General features: G+C 40.4%; 1 protein-coding gene across 1 annotated transcript; it reads right to left on the bottom strand.

Moving 5' to 3' along the window:
- Positions 1-1111: 1111 nt before the first annotated feature.
- LMOD2 (leiomodin 2) lies at positions 1112-9495 on the bottom strand. The gene is made up of 3 exons (XM_003261266.3): positions 9131-9495; positions 2199-3548; positions 1112-1680 (listed from the first exon to the last, which is right to left on the bottom strand). Exons 1-3 carry the CDS (start codon positions 9401-9403, stop codon positions 1654-1656), a joined length of 1650 nt encoding a protein of 549 aa, XP_003261314.2. The 5' UTR covers positions 9404-9495; the 3' UTR covers positions 1112-1653.
- Between the last annotated feature and the right edge of the window lie 15398 nt (positions 9496-24893).

Here is a 24893-nt window from a genome sequence, read left to right as displayed (position 1 = left end):
GCCAGGCTGAAGGACTATGGGAGAGGAGTGAAACACAATCCTCTTGACTGGAGATAATCCAAAGCTCTGTATCTGAAGCAAACAACTATTTACTGGGTGATCCAGAGAGTTTGCCAAGACCACTGTTATAATCTGTAGGACACAAAGGATACATCGCTAATCATAGTTAATACAAAGGACTTTAGAGGGATTTATAACTTTCATAAATTAGAGTGGAGCACTAGAGTGAAGTGAAGGAAATTCAATGTCTCTTATTTGAATTCAGACACTTCTTGAGTGACAGGGGTAGAAGGATAGCTGGAAAAAATATTTGTGCCCCATGTCCCCATGTCTATTTTGTGAATGTTAGCATCGTCATGATTTGTGTAGAGACCCACTAGATTAAGGCTTATCCAAGGAGAGCTCAAAGAGAGATTTGAATGGTCCATCCTTAGCATCAGCCAAAAGGTAGCTTTGAATTTAGGGGTCTTATCTTCCAGTATTCCTCTAGCACTTATTTCCTTCCTACCAAGAAACTTCTTTTCAGTTTTATTCCTTCCAGAGATCGTTCATTTTTATAATAAATGATTGAATCAACATCTGGGTACCTATGGGACTTCTAGAAATATGGAAGCATCAGCTACCGTCCTGGGTCTAGCATCAATGAATCTAAGATGATAATGATCACATTGGGGATCTTTTCGCAACGTTTTATCTGACTTTGAAGAAAGTTCTTACTGGGCACACTAGCTCGCGCCTATAATCCCGGTGCTTTGGGAGCCTCAGGTGGGAGGATCTCTTGAGCCCAGGATTTGGAAACCAGTCTAGGCAACACAGTGAGACCCCGTCTCTACAAAAAAATTAAATTGTTAGACAGGTGTGGTGGTGCATGCCTGTAGTCCTAGGGACTCCAGAGGCTGAGGCAGAAGGATCAGTGGAGCCAAGGAGTTTGAGGCTGCAGTGAGTTATTGATTGTGCCACTATACTCCAGCCCGGGTAACAGAGCAAGACTCTGTCTCAAAAAAATAAAATATAAAAAAAATTATTGCTTGCAGTCCTTCAGAAAGAGTTCTGATCAGATTTTCTTGAACAAGAGGAAACAAAGAAAGGCAAATGCTTAGGACTCAAACCCTTTTTGGGTGAGAATGTAATTTTTTTTAATGTCCAGTAATGTTACATACACACCTGACAGATGTATTAACTCACAGAAAAATATTAGTTTGGCTTTTTTAAAAAAGGGAAAAAACTTCAATACACATTTATCGAGATTACAAAAATCTGACAGATGTATCAAGTCACAGAAAAATATTAGTTTGGCTTTAAAAAAAGGGAAAAAACTTCAATCCACATTTATTGAGATTACAAAAATAACAGCACATTTCATGAACTCATTACAACTTGGAGTTACCAACACACCCAGAGATAGGAAGAGCATCTTTAAATTAACTGCTTCTTGCCAATACAAATCTCACGACATAAAAAAGAAATTTATTTTCATATTTACAGAAGAAACATGCTGATTGTTTCTTAAGATTCTCTTTGGAATTAATGGGTGAGATTATTTTTAAAGTCAGGGATCATTTTGAATTGAAGAAGGTATTTTAGAAACATCTCACAATGCATTTCATGTAATACCACTGAACAGTTCTGCATCCTCTTCTAAAGATCGTGTTTTTATCGCAGGGCTTCTGGAACTTCCACCTACAAAAATAGCGGATTTTCTCTCAATGAAACAACACACATGATAAGTGAAAAGTATCCGTAGGATATGTCTCTAGCAGTATCCTCTGAGAAGAACTCGGGTTGATTATTGCTGCATGGTAATAATTTTTTTACCATGTTATAAATTTTATGTTATAAATTAGGTATCAAATCAATCACAACTCTGTGGTAAAATTTTTGACAAGTGGTGAATCCTTTTGGAATTTAGATTATATTCCCTGGTTTTCTTCTTAAGGGAATTGGGACGTGTATGAAAATGGTCCTTGCCCTTATATGACTGAGAGGCTGGGAAAGTGGCCTAGGCATTCCTCTCAAATAGAAATGTGCTCACTTGTGTGTCTGCTCCTAATGTTTCCAACTTGGTGTGTTTGCTCTCGCATACTAAAATATTGAAAGTATTGATAAGTATTGTGAGAGGTGACTTTGGTACCACCATGCAATGGAGGACAACTCATTTACTGTATCTGTGCCCCTGTGTCTGTTCTTTGGTTACTTACCCGCTTTAGCTGTTTTATGCTGCTTCCCCGAATTGCTTCCATGAGATTCTCATGAGCTGATCTCTGTGGGGTAGAAGGTCGGGAACTGTCTTCCATTTTCTTCTCTTGCACTGACCTCAGAGAATTTTTTATTTCCTTTAGGATATTGTTTGGCTGTTTCTTGACCTTTTTCCCTTTTTTCTTTTTCTGTCCATTTTGTAATGCCCGTTGGGCACTCTCCTGTTGTTTGATGACTTCTGCAATGTTTCTGGTAATGAGCTTTTTCTCTGGGAGTGGAGGAGGGGGAGGAGGAGGAGGTGGTGGCAGCCTTTGGGAAGAAGGAGGGGGAGGAGGAGGAGGGGGAGGAGGAGGAGGAGGAGGAGGTGTGGCCACAGGAGACAGAGGACGGCTCCTCACAGTCTGCACTTTTTTGGAGAGTTTTGGGGATGACCAGGGTGAGTGCCTGGGAGATACATAAGGTGAAGAGCTAGGTGTTCCTCTCTGCCAGACTTTGGTCCTAAGATTGGGTCCTCCATCATATCCCTCCTGCTGTTTTTGCTCCTGCAAACGTTTTTGCCTCTGTTTATCCATATTTCTTGTCAAAATGCTCGTCATGCTCATTCTTGGTCCTGGGAGCTCAAAATGGTATCCCAGCCTCAGCAGCGTCGTGTTCTCCTTCAGCAGCTTGACAATCTCCATTTCTACCTGGCTACCCATGATGTGCCTCTGGTTGTGGAAACGCAGCTCCGTGAGCACCGTGTTGTGCTGCAAAGCTCTCATGATGGCCAGGATCCCCTTTCCCGTTATGAAGTTGGACTCGACATTTACGTTGGTGATGTGCTGATTGACTTTGAGCATCTCCGCAATAGCCATGGCTGCACTGTCGTCGGCATGCGTGTTGGCCAGACTGAACGTCTTCACCACAGTGTTGTCCTTGAGGGCTTCAGCAAAGCGGGTAAGGGTCTGCGTTGTGATGTTCTCAATGTTGTTCAAATTGACTTCTGTGGTGTCAGGGTCATTGCTTTTAATCTTGTCCAAAGCGTCCTCAATCACTGTAGGATTTCCACAAGGGTGAATGGCAGCTGGGGACTCTGTGTTCCTCCCATTGCTGCCATTGGTCAAATTTATGTTCTCTATTTGACTTTTAAATATCTTTGGCTTAGAGTTATCAGAATTGACACTATCATAATTTACAGTTCCATTAATCCCTTTTGCAGTTTCAATTGTTCTTTCCTCTTCTTCGCTGTCTTCTTCCTCCTCTTCCTCCTGGGACTCCTCCTCCTCCTCCTCTGTATACACTTCCTCAGAAACCTCACTGTTACTTTCAGTAAAGATAAGCTCTTCCTCACTTTCCTCTTTGTCTTCTGAAACCTAAAGAGTATGATATCATCATTAAGCTTCTTAAAAATGATACCATTTTAAGTACATTTTTTTAACTTGCAAAAGTAGCACATGGCAAGTGACACAAGTTTATAATAAAAAAAGTTAACAATCCTCTGCTTCCGATCTGTCTAGTTCTCATGATCAAGGTTGACATTTTATTGCAATAAATAGCAATAGCTTTTTCTACAAACATTTCTCTTGTTTGCTGCAGAATATCCAGAATTCAACTTATTGAATAAAAATATATAATCGTTTTGCCAATTTGAACAAATCAGAACTTCAGCTTTGGAAAACCCTTGATAAATTTGTTCACCTCCTGAGGACAGACTCTTACTGGTTTACTCTCCATTTACTTACAATGTAGCAAATTCAACCCTCCCTTCTGGAATCACTCTGTCCTTTCTTATTTCTCCATCTCAAGCAATCAAATGACAACAAAAATATACAATATGTTAATGAGTTCCCCTTTTTAATTCCAAAATTCCCAGATTTGCCATCCATAGCAGATGTGACAGAAGCCAACCACTCTCTGCCAGGCCTTGCCTCAGTGTAGACAGAAGCAGAGCTGTCATTGGCTCCTCCAGCATTTATCTGCTTCTACGGTAGAGCCCAGCACAGGGCTCTACCGCAGAAGACTCTCTGAATCACCTGAGAGCTGCCTCTGTAGCTGTCCCTTATCTGGGCAAGGGAAGCCTAAAGTCGGGGTGCTGCTCAGGACAGCAGGAGGTCAAAATCCAGTTCGATGCAGAGAAAACATTCAGGTCACCCTTTTGGGAAAATCAACTTGAAACCTCCAGCTAGTCCAGGGTTAAATGAGACAGACTGTAGAAGACCAGGTGGGAAAGATAATCACCCTTGGCATCCACTAGATTCTAATCAGTAAAGTGGATGGAACAGCAGAGAACAGCAGAAAATCTTAAAGTAAGCCATCGCCCAGCCTGATGGTCTTAAATTATTTAGCATGTATCAATTATGAAAGGCTTTCAGGCAAACACAATTTCATTCTATCTTTGTCTTTCCTGTTTACAAGATTTGCTGTACAAAGACGCCCAAGTGACCCCTTGTTTCTCTTTTTCTTGCTATCTTTTCTGATTTAAAAAAATAATAAAGGTCTAGAAATTGCTGACAGATCTTTTTCTCCTGTTGTCTTTTTAGTCCTTTCTCTTTATCTTCTCAACAGCCCCGGGACCCTGCCCTGTCCTCCAAGCCCTGATTCTTCTCTCTATATTGGCAACTTTTTTTTTTTTACCTCAAGGGCGCCTGCTGCCTGAGGCATGTGGATCTAGCTTTGGAAAACACTGCCCTTGTCTCCAGCTTTGTTTGCCCAGTTGCTATCACAAAATAGCCTCCAGTTATCCACTGTTTGGAGTGGCAGGCACGGAGTGATGGCCTGGGGAAGGGGTCAGCCACTCCTGGGATGACTTTTCCAGTCTTAATTTATTCACTTCTTCAGGAGCAGGGAGGGAGAGAGACAGATACTGTGTGTGTGTGTGTGTGTGTGTGTGTGTGTGTGTGTGTGTGTGTGTGAGAGAGAGAGAGAGAGAGAAATGTTTGGTGGTAGCTGGCTGCAAGTCACAATGCAACAACACAAGAAAAAGAGTGTGGCTCTAGCCAAGTCTCCGGGCATACGTGAGGGGAGAGAGGAAGCCTTCCCTGTCCAGCAGTGAAACAAATTGATTAACCTAAGGAAGGAAAGAATTGTGGGCTGACTTCTTCTCACCCCATTCCACTCCAAATTCCTTATAATTCTAGTCCCTGTAAAGCTGTGTGTGTTCATGTGTTTGTATGTATTTTTAGCTCTTTCAGTATTTGGAGGAAAGGGGCCTCTCTCAAAATCCAAGGTATATGGCCTTGTATGATACCATTACATTTTATTCCCTTGGTTTTTTAAAGACCGTCTGGCTCTATCTGCAAGATCTGTTTTCCCCTTATAATGTACCTGGACAGATAATATCTGAAACTGTGAGTTGTCATATAGCATCCAAATGATAGCTCTCCCAGAAAGCCTTCTTTGACATCCCCTCCAATTATCCCTCCAATGCATTCCCATACCATTGTACCCGCCTCCAATAAAGTACCTGTCACACTTTCTTTTGGTCACTTGTTTTTCCCAGCAGACTGTTAGCTGTTAAGAGCAGTGGACCATGTCTGCTTTGCTCACCTAGCACAGTGCTTAGCGTGTAGTAGGAGCTCAATAATTATTTGTTTACCGAATGGCTCTAAGTTGACATTGGTTAACAGCAGCTCAGAGTCAGGACTACACACAGGAGAAAGGTGACAAACCCTCCCAGTTTGCCTGAGTGTGAAGGGTTCTCAGGATTTTAGTCATGAAATCTAGATAGTCCCAGACAATCTGAGATGATTAGTCACCCTAGGTGGGGGACATCTGGAGAAAGAACAGAAGGAGAAAAGGTGTCTACAGAGGTGAGGTGAGAGGATGCAAAAAACAGACTTTGCTTACTTTATAAAATACTGTATCCCTAGGGGGCCTGTTTTGTTACAGATTTCCTATATGCCACTGCTTTGGCATTAACCCTGATTCTTTGGAGAATGGAGGTGGGAAGGAGGGTGTAGAATAAGGAGGTGGGAGATGAGATGGCAAGGGACTGGACAAGGAGAAGGGGAATGTTAGTAAACTTAGAAAACAAATCAGGTAATGAGAAGTGTGGCGGTTCGTTTCTCCTGATTGCCTCCCTATTATGTATGTACATATCACATTCAAAGTATGTGTTAATTGACCGTTTATGTTATTGGTAAGGCTTCTGGTCCACAGTAGGCTATTAGTAGTTAAGGTTTGGGGGAGTCAAAAGTTATACATGAATTTTGGATGCTGTAGGGGCAGGAGTTGGTTCGCCTGGCCGCCATGTTGTTCAGGAGGTAACTGTAGTTGAGCGGTTCTTAAGTTTTACTGTGTGTCATAATCACCTGTGAGAGCACCAATTGTTGGGCCCCATTCCCAGAGTTTCTCATTCATCAGATTGAGGGTAGCTCTATAATTTGCAGTTCTGCATCCCAGGTAATGCTGATGCTGCTGACTGGGCACCCACAATTTTGAAACGTTCTTTAATTTTCACTTCTATGTACAAGCTGTTAACCTCTAATGAGTTTCTTAACCTTGCCTTGTCTCAGTTCTCAAGTGCAGAAAGTTAAGAATGAAGTGAGATAATGGGAGAAACTCATTGGCACCTGTGCTGAGATTTAACTACTGCTCAATAGGGGAGCTAGACCGTTGGGATTCTAGGGTCCCTGGGAGCCCCAATGCAGCGTAAGTTTGTGTAAGCCCAAGTGGGCAGAAAGGCTGGCATTCAACAGGTGTTGCGTCTGCTTTTTATAAGCCTTTACAGAGCCAGCCACCTGATAATCAATCAAGACCCTCCGCTCCTTCTCAGGGTCCCTCCTTTATGGCTCTTCACTTATGCAACTACCTTGCTCCCCCAGCCACCCCACAGCTGCTTGAAGATTTTTCCTGTTGTGGGAATTGGATTTGCACCCTCCATCAGCAAGCTCCTACTCATCACGCCTTGCAACTACAGACAGCTGGCCAGCAGGGAAAGTACTGGGAGAAAAGTTAATAGCCTAGAAAGGAACTGAAGTCCATCAACACAGCAGCCTCTCTAATTGAGCTGATAAGCCAGTGGCAGGGATCAGCAAAACCTTTGGCAGGATCAGGTGGGTTCGTCCGGCTGACGATAGGTTTTGCCCTTTGGTTCCCACCACTATCATGTCATTGTGACATTAAAAAGCCTTTGTTGGATTATTGATACGCTGGTTGTACAGCCTGGATATTCTGAGACAGTTTTATTTTTTTTATTTTATTTTTTTTAATGAGACAAGGTTTTGGTTTGTGGCTCAGGCTGAGTGCAGTGGCACAACCATAGCTCACTGCAGCCTCAACCTCCCATGCTGAAGCCATCCTCCCACCTCAGCCTCCTGAGCAGCTGGGACTACCACCTGCTAATGTTCCACTACACCCAGCTAATTTTTTTTTTTTTTTTGTAGAGATGAGATCTCACTATATTGCCAGAGCTGTTCTTGAACTCCTAGGCTCTAGTAATTCTCCTGCCTCAGCCTCCCAAAAAAGTGTTGGGATTACAGGCGTGAGCCAGCATACCTGGCCAGTTTTGTTTTACTAAAGAGAGTTTTAAATAATTGTGATAATAATGTCATTATTATTTTGACGCTCATTATCACATCAAAGAAAAAAAAATCCCTCTTAAAACATGGTTGTGGAGGAATTGACCTGCCCAAGTACTGACTTGTAAGTGTCCTTCCTTCTAACACACCCCTTCTAGCTGATCAGTACTGTGGCCTTGGCAGACCCTGGCCAGATCCCAGTGGCCCTTCCTGCAATGATTGACATGGACAAAACTTACACATATCTTGCTGCAATTGTGGCCCACATAACCCTATCATCAAGATCGTCTAACAGCCCTAGATTAGTACTGTGGAAGTCTTGCCATTGGCTTTAGGCCATTTGATTTTAGATGATTCCAACAGAGTGCAAGAGTTTTAAACTGTTTCTCCTGGCCTGTGTTCTTCCATAATTCCGGAAGAATTTTTTTTTTGTTATATGGACACTTTATTATCATTACTATTTCCCCAGAGAATAATAGTCTTTCGGACTTCCTTCTGGTAATGACTCATTTGGCAAATTCAAAGTAACTGTTTACTGGGCAGTACACAAGAGCTTTATAGACCTGAGCTCTGATATAAGCACATTTCCTAACCTCAGGATCACCATTGTAAAGGAGACAGAAATCTAAGAGATCATCTATACAGCTGTGCTGCCCCTGAGTCCTCAGATGGGTTTCAGGATGTGTTATCATTTTGAAATTCTATGCAAATTTGGTGTATTTTGCACAAGCCCAGGGCTATTTTCTTAAGAAGGTTCATAACTTATCAAAATCTCAAAGGGGTTCTTGATTCACAAAAGAAACACTGTCTCTAACTCCCTCAATGTCCAGAGGGAAAGAGAACCCTGTACAAGTGATCGTTCAAGGTCTAAAGACGTGGGAAAAGAGCAGGGACTCGTAACAAGGCCCTGTGACTCTCAGTGTCATGTACTTCCCACCACCCCACAACTGCTTGGTATTGAAAAAGAACTATTTCACTATAGCTACTATCACAGTCAAAGCAACCATCATTCCCACTTTTGTCTTTGTAGGAAAAAATAAATGTACTTAACTGAAAAAAAAAAGTATACATTTATATGTATGCGTATATCTTGGGAACAAATACTATGCCACATTACCAACTTATAGCTCAAACAAGACTTAGGTTTGGCAAAATATTGAATCCCATACACTGGCCGTGAATTATTTTCCTCTTGAGCTTTCCATTTGTAATTAATCAACGAGCCCCAAATGAGAATTTTACATATTATGATCCATTTGGTGGCCATAGCATTTACATGATTATTTCAGCCTGAAAAATGATTTAGTAGCAAGTATAAATGGGTTATAGGAAAATTCAAGTGATGAGAATTGAGAAGTTAGGGAAAACAAGTGTCTGGGTTTGGGATGGGGTGATGGGGAGGTGGGGTTAGCCAAGGAAAAGTCCCGAGAGCCTACCTTTCCACTTTCCCCCAGCCTCTCCTTCTCCAAGAGTTTTTGGGACTCCTTTTCCCAATAGGCCATCAGTGCCTCTCTGCTGAATGTCCCCGTGGGGGTTTTCTCCGTCAGGCTCTTTTGCCTTAGCCCCACGGGAAGGTTGCGGTCAGGTTCAATGTCTTCCAACTCTCTCTCTAGCTCCTTCAGCTCCTCGGCTGACAGGGAGGCGAGGAGTTCATCCTCGTCGATGGATTCATATTTACTGAGTCCTCTTCGGTAGCCAAAGGTAGACATGGTCCCTGCTTTGTCAGACCCAGAAGGAGCTTGAAGGACCAGGCATTCAAGGCAGCCAGAAGCAGGCAGGGAGGCAAGTGGCAGGCTGGTCAACAACTGGTGCTGGGAGTGGCTGTGGGAGCCTTTTAAGAGTGGTGATACAGGGCTGTGACAATGCAGAGAGGGGTGAAGGCATGGGCTGTTTTAAGCATCAGACGTCAGCTAGACATTTGAACACAAAGAATGTCACATCGGTGGTGGATGGAGGTCTCAGAACCAGTGGGGATTATTAACATACTGGCCAGGGCCATATTTAGCTGAGTCTGATAGCTCATGAGGACAGGCAGAATGTTTCAGATAAGGAGTAACACAGTTCTTCTCACTTTGTATTCAAACAACAGGGAAATAAAATTTATTTTGAAAATGACTTGCCACCACCACCATGGCTATGAAAAGATTCTTTCATTATAATCTTAGGGTTGAGAAATGTCTCCACAATACTCCATGGGTAGTTATTCTGGTTCTTCTATAAACATACTGTAGGTGGTATTGATGGGGAAAAAAGGTCATAATAATATAGTATTTCATAATTTTATTGTACTGTGCAGTTTACAAAGCACTTTAATAAATTTTTCTAATCATAAATACTGTGAGATGAATAGCATGATTCTCATTTGTAGATGTTGGCAACTGAGGCTCTCAGAGATTAAGTGAAACGTCAGAAGTTGGAGAGCTGAAAGTACAGAGAGGTGTCTTTCTCCACTGAACGAAATGTTTCTTCCTACTCACCATGATTACTAGTAAAAATCTAGACTTGCAAATGAAACTCTAAAAAGACAAACGATAATACTGGATATGATTTATTAAGGACTGACATTATGCCATTCCAGTGCTAAGCATTATCTCCTTTAATTCCACAATCCTGTAAGGTGTACATTAGTGCCTGTACTTAACTAGTATACACTTAGAGAGATTAAGTTACTAGCATGGGAGCACAGATCTAAGAAGTGAGAGAGCTAGAATCTGAGCCCAGATTTGTACCTGGCCTGAAAATGGAAGAGACGCTAATTTGAAATTATATATATGACTTAATCACTACATATTATATATATGAAACAGATTTTCTTATGTACTCCATACATTTGCACAAATTAAAAAAAGAAATTATATATGAGCATATTGTTGTGTATATGTTAAAATAAATCCAGAGTTTATAGGACTTCATAAATATAATACCATTTTATAGATATGTAAAATCTATTAAAAATATTAATGCATACAAAAATACATTTATCAATACATGTATAGTACATGATATTCTGATTATACCTTCAGCAGCTGGTGAATATTTGGTTTGTTTCTAGCTGTGGGTTTCTACCTTTGATCTATGAATAAAGTTTCTATGAACATTTACATGAAGTGTTTGAGTAACCTCAGGTTTTCATTTATTTTGAGTAGATATGTAGGAGTGGAATTACTGGGTTATATGGTAAATTTACTTTTTAAGAAACTGTAAAAAACTGTTTTGCAAAATGGCCGTACCAATCAATTTACATTCCCATCAGCAATGAATGAGAGTTCCGGTTTCTTGACATCCTCACCTATTATTGCTTGTCTTTCTATTATAGTCATTTTAGAGGGTGTCAAATGATAGTTTTAATTTTCATTTCCCTAGTAACTAATGATGTTCATCATTTCATGTGTTTATTGGCCATCTTATATCTTCTTTGGTGAAATATTTATTCAAATCTTACCTCCCCCTTTTTTAAACAACTTTTTGAGACAGGGTCTTGCTCGGTCACCCAGGCTGGAGTGCAGTGGAGTGATCATAGCTCACTGCAGCCTCAATCTCTTGCTTATGCCCATTTTAAAATTGGGTTAATTGTCTCCTTATTATTGAGTTGTAAGAATCTTTATATGTGCTGGAGACAAATATTTTATTAGGTATATGATTTTTTTTTCTATTCTAGGGCTTGTCTTTTGATTCATTTTGAAGAGCAAACTTTAAATTTTGGTGAAGTCCAAGACCAATTTATCAATCTTTTTTCTTGTATTGCTTGGTGTTATAGTTAAGAAATCTTTTTCTGGCCATGCACAGTGGCTCACACCTGTAATTCCAGCACTTTGGAAGGCTGAGGTGGGCAGATCACTTGAGCCCAGGAGTTTGAGATCAGCCTGGCCAACATGGCAAAACCCTGTCTCTACGAAACATACAAAAATTAGCCGAGTGTGGTGACAGACGCCTATAAACCCAGCTACTTAGGAGGCTGAGGTGGGATAATGGTTTGAACCCAGGAAGCCAAGGCTGCAGTGAGCCAAGATGGAGCCACTGCCCTCCAGCCTGGATGACAGGGAGACTCTGTCTCATTAAAAAAAAAAAAAAAAGAAGAAAATTTTTTTCCAACCCAAGGCCACAGAGATTTACTCATATTTTATTCTGAAAGTTTTATAGTTTTAGGTTTATTTAGGTTTCCTACCCATTTTGACTTATTTATGTGTATATGTAAGGTAAAGTTATATATTCATCTTTTTTATTTTTATTTTTTTTTAGGGGGAGTCTGACTCTGTTGCCCAGGCTGGAGTGTAATGGCACCATCATAGCTCACTGTAGCCTCTACCTTTTGGGCGCAGGTGATCCTCCCACCTCGCCCTTCGGAGTAGCTGGGACTACAGACGGCAAGCAACTACACCCAGTTAATTTTTTTATTATTATTTTTTTGTAGAGACAGTGTTTTGCCATGTTGCCCAGGTGGTTGGTTTCAAACTCATGGACTCAAGTGCTGCCCCCGCCGTGGCCTCCCAAAGTGCTGGGACTACAGGTGCGAGTGACAACACTCGGCCCAAATTTATCTTTTTGCACACAGATATTCAATTGTCCTAGCACCATTTGTTGAAAAAAACTATACTTTCCTCTATTGAATTACCTTGGCACCTTTGTGGAAAATTAACTGACCGTAAATACAAGGGTTTATTTCTAGACAGTCAAGTCTGTTCTATAAATCTATATATCTATCCTTATGCAATATCACATGGTCTTAATTGTTGTAGCTTTATAATAAGTTTTGAAATCAGGATGTGTATAAGTCTATCTGACTTTGCTCTCTTGTGAGAATGTTTTGGCTAACTATTTTGATCTTAACTTGTTATGGTATTCTACTCCAAAAATAACTATGACACTTTTCAGTGATGCTAATGAGAGAGATGATGATCGAATTAGAAATAATGAGTTCATCTGTGTGTTTTTTGTTTTGTTTTGTTTTGTTTCTGCAGCCTGTAGCATATGCTTTTGTGTTACCTCAGCTCAGCAAGGGCCCATCTTTTTTATTTGAATGAGTTTGATTTTTGGCAATGACATCAAGTCATGATAGCCAAATCTGATGCATGAGATGAGTCATTCAGCTGTAGTACCACATTTTAGGTAAAAAGATGAATAAGGATTACAATCATGTAAAAATCTATGTGCTTTTGGGAAAAAAAGAAGACAAGACATATAAATGATAGCATGAGTTCATTCTTTCAACAATATGTATTGGCCACATGTGATATGTTGACTACTGTGCGAGTTTTAGGGTATATAAATATGTGCAAAGAAACACTGGAATTGTGTTTTACCCTATCTCTCTCATGTTTGCAATTGTTCTGTAACATCCTTTTTTTTTTTTTGCTAAGTTTTATTGGACAATTGACTAAACACATATTACATGCCAGATTCTAATTTAGTTGCTTGGGTTGGAGAAGTGAACAAAATCAACAAATTTCCTTCCTCCACAGAGCTTACATTCTAGATGAGAGAGACAGACAATATCTAGACAAACATGTAAATATAGAACACATTAGATAGAAGTTCTATGGAGAAAAATAGAGCAGGGTAAAATGGAAGGAAGATTTTGGGGGTAATATTTCATCTAGGAAGATCTCTGTAGTAAGGTAACATTTGAACACAGACCTGGGCTCGATACATGCAAACTATAATATACATTTAGTATTCAGATATTTTAGAATCACAGATTCTCAGATTTCAAAAGGACTTTGAAATACATGAATTTTGTATCACTTCTATATGTGATCATCTAGTGTTTGCTTGAACATCTTCAGTGAAAATAGCACATTTTCAAAAGCTTATTTCATTGTTGGATGACTCAAATCTTCAGAAAATTATTTTTATTGCTTTGAAACTAGTCTCTTGAAAAATCCACATATTCTAAATTTTCTCATTGGAACAACCCAGAATAAATATCGTCTCACACGGATTTCTTTTCCCAAATCTTATATGTCCCATGAGTGACTCTGAAAATGGCTCCAAAAGAGAAGGCTTAATGCCTTTTGTTTGTTTGTTTTTGTGTGTGTTTTTGCTGTGTGGCAGCATCACTGGAAAAAGCCATTATGGACTCTCAAAGACACTGCCTTAAAAACAATAGTCATTTAGATATCCTAGTATATTTGTTACAAATCACTCCGATTATGATAATAATCACAACTCACGAATGATCTTATGAGTTGGTTCAAATAGGTTGGATACATCTTGGTTCCCCCTGTGAGTATCCTTCACAAACTTTAAATCTCCTGGATACAATTCTGCTGAGTGATCAAACACTACCCGCCTGACCCTGACTAGAATTAAATATGGTGAATAATTTAGTTTTCTTTGGAACTTTGTCTACATTGAAAAAATCCAGTCACTATATGTTCCAAGCATCAGCATTTTGTATTTTGAGATTTTTACTTGGTCACATTATCTTTTTGGATAGAATTGTTTTTACAGTCAGTAATACTCCAAGCCTTTTGACGATTAACATTTTTTGTTAAAAAAAAAATCTGCCTTGGGATAGAATTTTTTCGTAGTTCTGGCTTCCCAATGAGATATATTCAGATACACTCAGATACATACTATCTCCCAATATATTGGCAATTCCCTTTTTAGTGAAAACAGAGCTTCCCCTTTCAAATTTTTTTCCTTTTGTTTTCCTCCTGAAAATACTATCATCTGTTTGTTGGTTTGTTTATTCAACGCACATTTACCAGCTACGTTCTGTGGAACAAGTCTGTGCTGGAAGCTGGGATTATAAACAGAAAATGGAAATCGATCTAGTCTCTGCCCTCAAGGAGTTCATACTCCTGGGAGACAGGCAGACAGCTGACAATAAATAACACAGTGCAGTGATGCCTCTAGCCAGGCGCCAGGGAGGGAAGAACCATGGGGCACAGATAAAGAAGCAATATAGCCTATGTGAGTGGATTCAGAGAAAGTGCAGAATCAGATAGAGCTTTCCAGGCCGAAAGAGCAGCCTCTGGACAAATGCACAGGAGTATGAAAACAAAAAAAACAGACTGTTTGGCGTAGGTGGAGTAGGTGGAGATGAGGCAGAAACTGGCCCTGATTCAGGTACTACTTTTTTTTTTTTTTTTTTTTTTGAGACGGAATCTAGCTCTGTCGCCCAGGCTGGAAGCCCCGCCTCCCGGGTTCACGCCGTTCTCCTGTCTCAGCCTCTCCGAGTAGCTGAGACTACAGGCGCCCGCCACCACGCCCGGCTAATTTTTTGTATTTTTACTACTTTTTAAAAATGGCTTTGGTATCTACCCCTCCCCACTCTTAATAGCCACCAGTATCATGCCCTTCACTTGGTAGGTGCTTATACATGTTGAATATTTCTTTATTTGAAGGGCTTTCTAGGCCATGTCAAAGAGTTTTGGACTTTATTACCATCTAGTGTTAGGTGGACATAACATTACCCCGTAGCATCATCCATAGCCATAGTTGCCTAACAAGGACACTGTTCACCTTAGCAAGTGTCCTGATTTAATAAAGACTCAACAAGAGAGTGGCAAAAACTCACCAGTTCCTCCAAAAATCAGCAATACTGGACCTGCCAGTAGATCTGGTGTTTCCACAATTAGTATTTATAGGGTGATCAGAGAGAGCTCCTAAATATACATGTATCTAATTCCTACTTCAGCCTAACACTCTCTATGGAAGGAGACTCCCACTTCCTATAGATGAGCCACTTTGCTTGCGGCTTATGTTTTTGTGGCAGCTACTGTTTAGAAGTATTGCAAGGCCCTACCAATTGTTTGTTTTCATACTTTATTAATCCCCAAATTTTGAGAAGAATTTGGTAATTTCAGAAACTGTTGCTATTTTAAAATATTTGTTTAGGCATTCCTATTTATGTCCACCAAAGAGTTAAGTGAATATATTATGCAAATATATTTAATTATTAATTATATATAATATTTATATATCATATGTAATATATATTTCATATTTAATTAAAATCCTCATTTCCACTGATCCTCTGCTTTATTCTACTATAGGCTTATATTTTTATTTTATTTTATTTTATTTTTTGAGACAGAATCTCTCTCTGTCACCCAAGTTGGAATGCAGTGGCATGATCTCAGCTCACCGCAGCCTCTGCCTCCCAGGTTCAACTGATTCTCCTGTCTCAGCCTCCCAAGTAGCTGGGGTTACAGGCGCCCACCACCACACTGACTAATTTTTGTATTTTTAGTAGAGACAGGGTTTTGCCATGTTGGCTGGTCTCGAACTCCTGGCCTCTAATGATCCACACACCTCAGCCTCCCAAAGCGTTAGAATTATAGATGTGAGCCACCACACCTGGGCTGCTATAGGATTTTATCACTCACAGATTTAATATGTGTATTTCAGTGATAGGAAGGAAGGAAGGAAGGGAGGGAGGGAGGGAGGGAGGGAGGGAGAGAGGGAAGGAAGGAGGGAGGGAATCTCCATTTGAGTATATCACTGGTAGCTAAAACTCAACCTGCCCCAAACCAGTGTTTTAATTTCACTTTATACTTTCCTCACCCACTCTCCCTGCCTTCTGTGTTTCTTTTCTTTTTTCCTTATTTCATTTCTGTTGTCTTTCCAACTTTTATTTTAGGTTCAAGGGGTACATATGCAGGTTTGCTGCATGGGTAAATTGCATGTTGCAGGGGTTTGGTGTACAGATAATTTTGTCACTCAGGTAATCAGCTTCCACATTTCCGAAAACAGTATCCTCATCCACCATGTGCTGTAGCCTATGTTCTACCTTTGTCTCCTGCCTTCACCAACATCATTATATTCCTTTGGAAGGCCTGAGCTCTTATATTTTAAACAGCTCTTGAATCTTACTTCATTTCTTGCTGTTCCCCCTGCTTGAATCTAAGCTGCTGTCCTCATTTTCTTGGATGATGGTCATGATGGACTAGCAGTCTCCCTGGTACATTGCTGCATGATTCTTTCCCCTTTACTATAATGCAGCCAGAGTTAACCTTTTAAAACACAAATCTCATCAACTAATTCCCTGGCTAAAAGCCTCGAATAGTTTCCATTGTCCTTCAGGCAGGGCCTTCAACTGCAGGCTCTGGCCCTTCTACCATTAAGCCCTACTCACCTCTCCAGCTTCAAATTGGGCCACTTCTTCCAACTCTCACACTTGAGCCACTTTGGGCTGAATTGTCCACACACCCTTCATCCCCAAGCCATTGCACTGCTCCTTTCGTTGCCTGGAAAGCCTTTGCCTCTTCTACTTTACTCAAGTCATAAGTAACACTTCCTCAGGGAGGTCTTTCCTGATGTCCGAAGCCAGCTTAGTTTTTCCAGCTCCCACAAAACTATTTCATGGCAGTATCCCAGTTGGGATTACCTGTTTCAAATAGGTCTTCGCTGGAAAGGCCTTTTCTCCAAGGAAGAAACCATGTCTGCCCCATTTGCCCTCCTCAGGGGCTAGCATAATTATTAAGTGTTCAGGAAGTAATTAAACATACACACACACACACACACACACACACAGAGAGAGAGAGAGAGAGAGAGAGAGAGAGAGAAAGCAAAACAAAACAATACAAGACAGATGAGTTGGAGAGTAGGCAAGGGTAAATCCAGTGTTATAGAGCCCAAGAATTACACAATGTTGAGAACCTCTTTAATAATATAAAATTATAAATACAAAATTAGTTATAAAAGTGAAAATGTATTTAAAACAATAATAGAAATCATGATAAAGTACTGGGTCATAGGTGATTTAGACTTCTTTCTTCTTTGATGCCTTTAAGGAGTTTATTAGAAATGCTTTCAGAGTAATGCCACTTCATTGTAACCTGGCTTTTCTCCCCACCAAGAGCTCTCTATTAATCCTGGAAATCCCAGCACTCACAAGGACCTGAAACTCACTCTTCATGGTCAATCTGCCTTTGAGTCCCCCAATCTAATGAGTGAGCCCAACTGGCCACTAAGTGCTCATATCTCGTAGTGGCATTTTTGTCCTTTTCATGGATGCCTTTCTTATTTAAGTTGTCCTCAGTTTGCTGGTGAAAAAACATTGAAATCATATTGTAAACCAAAAATAAGATCCTAAGCACCTCGTCCCCGCTCCATCCTATTGAACAGACAGCGCTTTGGGCCAAGGGGACCTCAGAGAAACCTGAAAAACTGAATTTTGGCCATGACACGAAGGTGATCGGACACACCTCATTAAACCTCTCCGTTTTGGAGTTTAGGCACAACTGGCCAGCATTAACATCAGAGATCACAATGAAACCGCCTTTGCAAAATTATGATTGAGGCAGTGAAAGAGATCTCACTTAACTGACTCCATCCTTCTTCTAACCTCCAAGCTGTCCTTGTTCATTCTTGGGTGTAGCCTGAACTAATTTTGGGAGAAACTTAGTTTATAGTTTAAAACAAAGATGATAACAGCCCTTTCCCAAAGTAGACTTGCTTCTTTCCAGGAGACTAGATTGCCTTTGTAGGACTAATATTAACCACAAGATGAGGAATCGTGGTTTAGGAGTCATGCAGCTGGAGGCTACAAGATTCTGACCCTCCTTAAACTGCTCCTAAGATCAGTGCTTGAGATATTTTGCAGACTCTGCACTTGAAAGCATCTCCCAGATCGATAAACTGGCTCATCTGATCTTGTGGCCCCCATGCAGAAACTGACTCAGCGCAAGAAGACAGCTTCGCTCCCTGTGATTTCATCTCTGACCTGTGACCAATCAGCACTCCCGGCTCACTGGCTTCCCCTCACCTACCAAGTTGTCCTTAAAAACTCTGCTCCCTAAATGCTCAGGGAGGCTGATTTGAATAATAAAACTCCAGTCTCCCGCACAGCCAGCTCTGCGTGAATTACTCTTTTTCTATTGCAATTCCCCTGTCTTGAAGAATCGCTCTCTCTAAGCAGTGGGCAAGGCAAACCTCTTGGGAGGTTATAGTAAGACTGACAAAACTTCTCTTGTGGCAATAAGATTCCAAATTCCAGCGTGACTCTCGTATAGCATCACATATTCTCTGAGGGTTGCCTCCTATGAAACTTCGTTTACTTAACAAGGGCCTTGGCTTCTACAACCTCCTTGTCTTAGCTCAAACATTTCTTTCTACTGATTTCCTACATTTTTAGACAAAGTTTAACTCTTTCAACTAATTGCCAGTCAGAAAATGTTTAAATCCACTTGTAAGATGGCCCCTACTTCCAGCTATCCTGCTTTTTTTTTTTTTTTTTTTTTTTTTTTTTTGAGATGGAGTCTCACTCTGTCGCCCAGGCTGGAGTGCAGTGGCACGATCTCGGCTCACTGCAACCTCCACCTCCTGGGTTCAAGCGATTCTCCTGCCTCAGCCTCCTGAGTAGCTGGGACTACAGGCGTGTGCCACCACACCTGGCTAATTTTTGTATTTTTAGTAGAGACAGGGTGAGCATGAGTCAAATTTAAAATTATTTCACCATATTGGCCAGGCTGGTCCTGAACTCCTGACCTCATGATCAGCCTGCCTTGGCCTCCCAAAGTGCTGGGATTACAGGCATGCACCACCGCACCCAGCCTATCCTGCCTCTTTAGGCTGAACTAATGTACATCTTCCATGTATGATTTATGTCTTTACTTATAACTCGTATCTCCCTAAAATGTATAAAACCAAGTGCTATAACCCAACTGCCTTGGGGACTCTTTCTCAGGATCTCTTGAGACTGTACATTGGGCCATGGTCACTGATATTGGCTCACAATAAACCTGCTTAAATATTTTACAGAGTTTAGCTTTTTCATCAACAATATGTTACATTATCATTTGCAAATTTGGGAAACTGGAAATTCTTTTATTCTCACAAATGTTGTCTACTGTTAACAAGCTATTCCTAATTTTCACCCTCCCTCTGCACCTGCCTTTTAAAAAAAAAAGTCTTAATCTAATTTCTCTCACTGTACAGGTGCAAGGTTGCTGCCTGAAATAGATGTAACATGTTTCCCAGTTACACGGAAGGGTTTGGGTTTTCAACATTTCCTACGGATGATTTGTAATTAGGCTGCTGAACTAATGTAATGGCTCCTAAGGAAGTTAAGCTTCCGACATTGCTCAGTCAGTTTGCTGGGAGCTTCTCAGATAGCTGGAAAGAGGTTCCCAGGGGAGAATGTCAGGCAGAGGTCAGGCTCTGTACAGACAACAACCAAACAGGCCAAAGGGATCAGATGAGAACTGGCAATACCCTTATCAAGTCTTCACTCTTAGGTTTGGCAGCCAAGCAAATCTCCCAGCTGTGCCAGCTTGTGGTAGTGAGCATGAGTCAAATTTAAAATTATTGGAGCTATTTATAATATCTTGCAATTGTATAATATTTATAGTTTATAAAATACTTTTATCTACAGTCAATGTGCCAGGCAGTACGACATGCTAATGTGATCTCCATTTAATAATTGTGTATATTAACACTTAACTTGTTTGAGACAACACTTGCTGAAGTAAATACTACTGAATTAGTTCCATTTTACAAAGGATAAAAGTGGGTTCTGAGGTTCTGGGAGGTTAAAAAATCCCTGTAAGTATGCCCAGCTAGTAAGTAATGGGTATAATTATGTTCTAATGAGTCCAAACTGCTTCTCACATTGAGATCTACTAATTAGGCATTTCAAAAGGTATCAAAATGAAAGAAGGATTGGATGAAAGACAAAGATTTGTAATAGGGCATCTAATGCTTCACCTGTGTATAGTAGGTCTACTTATTGTTTGTTAATCTGATTCAAACATGTAATAATAAGTCCCACACAAGCAAATAGAAAGATAAACTGATAATGTTAAAACTGTAAAGACCAAAGAAAAAGATTTTCAGAAAAAAAATGAGAAATAGCTGAATTTATCAACCAAGTCTTTCATCTTACACAGCAGATGGTGAATATGGAATTCCACTTATGAAACAGGAAACAGATTTAAGTTCTAATGAAAAGAAACTTTACTTGAGGTGTACTAGAAGGTTCTAATAAAGCTCACCTAAAGTTCTCATAAAGGAAATTTTCCTAGAGGTGGAGTAGAAGGTCTTCCATTCATTTCAGCAATTACCCGTCCTGAAACCCTGAGTGTTGGTCTGACAAGTTTGGACAGAGTTGTTCACTGTAGTATTAAGAAGAATGATGTGGAAGGTGAGCACCCAAGACAGGGATCTCCTTGGTATGGTTCCCTCCTCAGGGTCATGACAACTGTCACTTTAGAAGACTCCAGGTCCTGCAGGTAAATGCTACATTAAAGGGCAGAAAAGTTGAGATCTTGCTGTGAATGAGGGCAGAGAGGTAAAGTCAGTTTCAAAGTACAGGAATATGAGGAGTCAGTGTGGCCTGACAGTGGGACAGTTAGTGCTTGAAAGCTGGTATCTGGTTATGAAGATTTTTTTTTTGAAATTTTATCATGAAAATCAAAGGCACTCTCTTTTCACACAGACTCGCAGCTCCTAACTGACCTTTACTTTCACAGTGCCCTGTGTTCTTGAGATCTAGGGCCTGTTGAATATTTGCCTTCTCTGATTCCCCCCGCCGGGAGTCCCCAGTTTCTCTCTGTTCTCCTTTCTAAGGCATCCTCAGTGAATCAGAGCTGGTTTTCAGAGAAGTTACAAAAGACCCATCCCGCTGGTAACATGATCCCTTGCCAATTCCTGCCCTTAACAGGACTGGAAACTTTCACTTTTAGCTCTCCAATCTACATGTTTTATTGCATTTGTTTTCTAAAATATATATTTTTAAAAGGTGGAAAAGTTATATTACAAACAAAATGAAAATGTCAGAGGCTGGCAGAACAAGCTACATGTGTTCGGGTTGAGGTCCAGTAAGACTGGTGAAGGCAGCAGGCTTTGTGTTGCCCTTGAAGAATGTGTCATCATCTGCTTTTAATGGCCTTATCAGCAGGGCAAAACCAATAAATCATGTGCTGCCAGCACAAGAACCAAGTGCTTTCCTCCGAGCCAGATGATTCCATTGTTGTGCTGGGCCTCTCTGTGAGGTTGTAAACATGGCATTCTCTGCTGGTAAGACACATGCTCCTCCTGTTCTTTTTTTTTTTTTTAAGGAGACATATTGAGGTGAAATTTACATATCATAAAACTCACCTACCTTAAGTGTAACGTTCGATGATTTTTTTTCTTCTAGTAAATTTACTGAGTTGTGCAACTATCACCACAAACCAATTTTAGAACATTTCCATGATCTCAAAAAGATCCCTTGTGCCCATTTGTAGTCAACCTTTGTCCCTATGCTCTAGCCCCAAGCAACCTCTAATCTGTTTTCAGTCTCTCGATACTCACTTTGTCTGGATATTCTATATAAATGGGATTATACGATTTGTGATCTTTTGTGTTTGGCATCTTTCACTTAACCTAATGTGTTTGAGGTTCACACATGTTGTAGCATGTTAACGAACAGGATCCCATTGTCTGGATATGCCATGTTGTGTTCATCCATTCACCAATTGATGGACATTTGAATTGTTTCTGACTTTTGGCTATTGTGAATGATCCCTTCCTATTCTTGATGAGCTAAAAATGATGATATTGAAGGAAATTGGGATTTGGAGTCAGGTCCTAGGGATTTGGAGTCAAGTCCTAGCTCTGACATTTACTACTTTAGTTAACTAGAAGATTTATTTTCTTTTCTATAGAGTGGAGATAATTAACCCCTTCCCTCCCCTGTTCCTAGAGTAGCTGTAAGAATCAAGTGAGGTGATGTATGTGAAATTCTTTACGAACTGTAAAACCCAGGATAAATGAGAGACATTATTGAAGTAGTCTTTCCAGATGTATTCAAATGGTCTAGATGGTCCTCAAGATATTTTCCATATTCATAGAACAAATTATGAAGCCTTTGGCTGTAGAAAATATCTATGCTTTTCTTCTATGGACTTGGGGTTCTCATCCTTTTTCCCTTATCAAAGTCCATTATTTAAATGTTCAGATATCATTCTACCTCTCTTAAATGTACTTGTATTTGAAACCTTATTTTTGATTTTCAGATAAGGTTTTATGTTGAAGAGAGGGTCTTCAGATACTCTAGAATCATTGTAGGAAGTATGCAAATCACTATAGTTGAAGTTCTGATTTAATCAGAGCACCCTCCAACCCACAGACTCAATTTAGCTTCTTGGGTACTTCAGGTGATTATGAAGGGCAGGCCCCCAGTGAGGGGACTGGGTGCAGAGTCGAACGCAGGTTGAGGGGTTCAAATGAGTCAAAGGAAAGCCTAAGCAAATGTTGGCAGTCTCCAGTCAAAGGTGATTAAAACTGTTGCTTCATTGAAATGATATTAAACCAATGTGGGTAACCATATACTTAGGGGTATTCAGACACTCAGGAACATAGCAATTGCCCAGAACAATATCCTGCATGTCATGCCTGGATATTTAACTTCCACAAAACCTAGAAAATAGCTTCCATGGGGAAAACAGTGTGGACTTTGCTTCAAACAGAAAGAACTGGCTACTGTGTCTCACACATACTCAATCCAAAGGTAGGTATCACATTTAGTGCCCTCCACATCTTCTACCTGATCCAACCATATAGGATGCTTCCAAGAAGTTTTATCTTAAATCTCATTGAGAGATTCCAGAATGGAAGATTTCCAGAGCAACAGCAATGACTGTTACCAGTTTCCTGGAGTCTGAAGCACAGAATGTGATTGCCTGTCAAGTGCCTCTGATAGAATCATTGGCTAATCCAGCATTAGAACTCAGTTGCTCCCAGTGCCCAGATTCGAATTACTAGACTGTCTCTTTCCCAAAACAGCAAATCCCCTGACATCTCCAGCATTCCCTGAGGTTACACAACACGGGGCACTGAGGTCAAATAAGTCTATTCCTTCTACTCATCTTCTCCCCTGAGAAGCCCTTTCTTTCCTTGTCAATAATTGATAATTAAGGCTTTACTAAGGAAAAGAATATGTGGGGATTTATTGCCTAGAGACAATTCTCTGCAAGTTTTTATTCCGTGAATGTTGTCAAAGTATTTAGAAATGACAGTGAGATGCCATATGCATTCCTAACATTTTTTTTGTATTTTCAGATGTAATGACAATCTACAGCCGTGTACCATACGACCAAGGTTCTTGACTTTTGCACCTCTGACATTGGCACTGCCACTATGTAGTAATAATGATGAGAACTCAGGTTTCACGTTCACTTACTCTATATTGGATATAGTAGTTTAGACACTTAGTTCATGTCTTGTCCAAAACCAAGCAGCTAATAATTTGCAGAGCCTGGCTCAAAATGGCTCATAGTCTGTTTTTATTTTTATATTTTAATGATACTATTTATCTGTATAAACTTAAGACACTGTAAAGGTAATTGATATCTTTTTTGGTATCTTTTTGTATTTTTTAAATTGACAATAATTGTATATATTTATGGTGTACAACATGATGCTTTGAAGTATGTATATGTTGTAAAATGGCTACATTGAGCAAATTAACATATTCATTACTTCATATACATTTTTGGTGATGAGAACACAAAATCTACTCTCGTCGAGGTTCTCAAGTATACAATGCACTATTTTAACTATTGTCACCATGTTGTACAATATATTTCTTGAACTTATTTCTCCTGAAATTGTGTATCCTTTGACCAACATTTCCTGAATCCCCTCACCTCCCGGCTCCTGGTGACCACCATTTTACTTTCTGCTTCTGTGAGTTTGCTTTTTTTAGATTCTACATATAAGTGAGATATTTGTCTTTCTGTATCTGGCTTATTATAGTTAACATGATATCTATTTAAGTACAAAATATCTGTCCTTGCCCACTGCATTACCTACACTACTGCAATAACATGCCATACTTCAATGCATGTGTGTATGTCTATGTGTGTGTTACATATGTATGTGTCATGTACTTGTGTGTATACAAGTGTATAATGTGCATTTTGTTTCATAAAAAACTTGAAGCAGCCTACATTTTTTAAAAATAATTTCTACATTTACCTTAGATACATGGGTGCATGTGAAGGTTTGTTACATGGGTATATTGCATGATGCTGAGGTATGGATCCCTTTACTCAAGTAGTGAGCATAGTATCCATTAGGTAGTTTTTCAACCCCTGCCCCCTTTTGCCTTCCCCCCTCCCCCTCCCCCCTCCCCCCCCCCCCACTCCCTCTCCCCCCTCCCCCCCCACTCCCTCTCCCCCCACTCCCCTCCCCCCACTCCCCTCCCCCCCACTCCCCCTCCCCCCCACTCCCTCTCCCCCCACTCCCCTCCCCCCCACTCCCTCTCTC

This window comes from Nomascus leucogenys, chromosome 13 (assembly GCF_006542625.1).
Source record: "Nomascus leucogenys isolate Asia chromosome 13, Asia_NLE_v1, whole genome shotgun sequence".
In the NCBI taxonomy this organism is placed as follows: domain Eukaryota; kingdom Metazoa; phylum Chordata; class Mammalia; order Primates; family Hylobatidae; genus Nomascus; species Nomascus leucogenys.
Note: the sequence above shows the minus strand (reverse complement) of the source record. Positions and strands in the feature narration are given on the sequence as shown.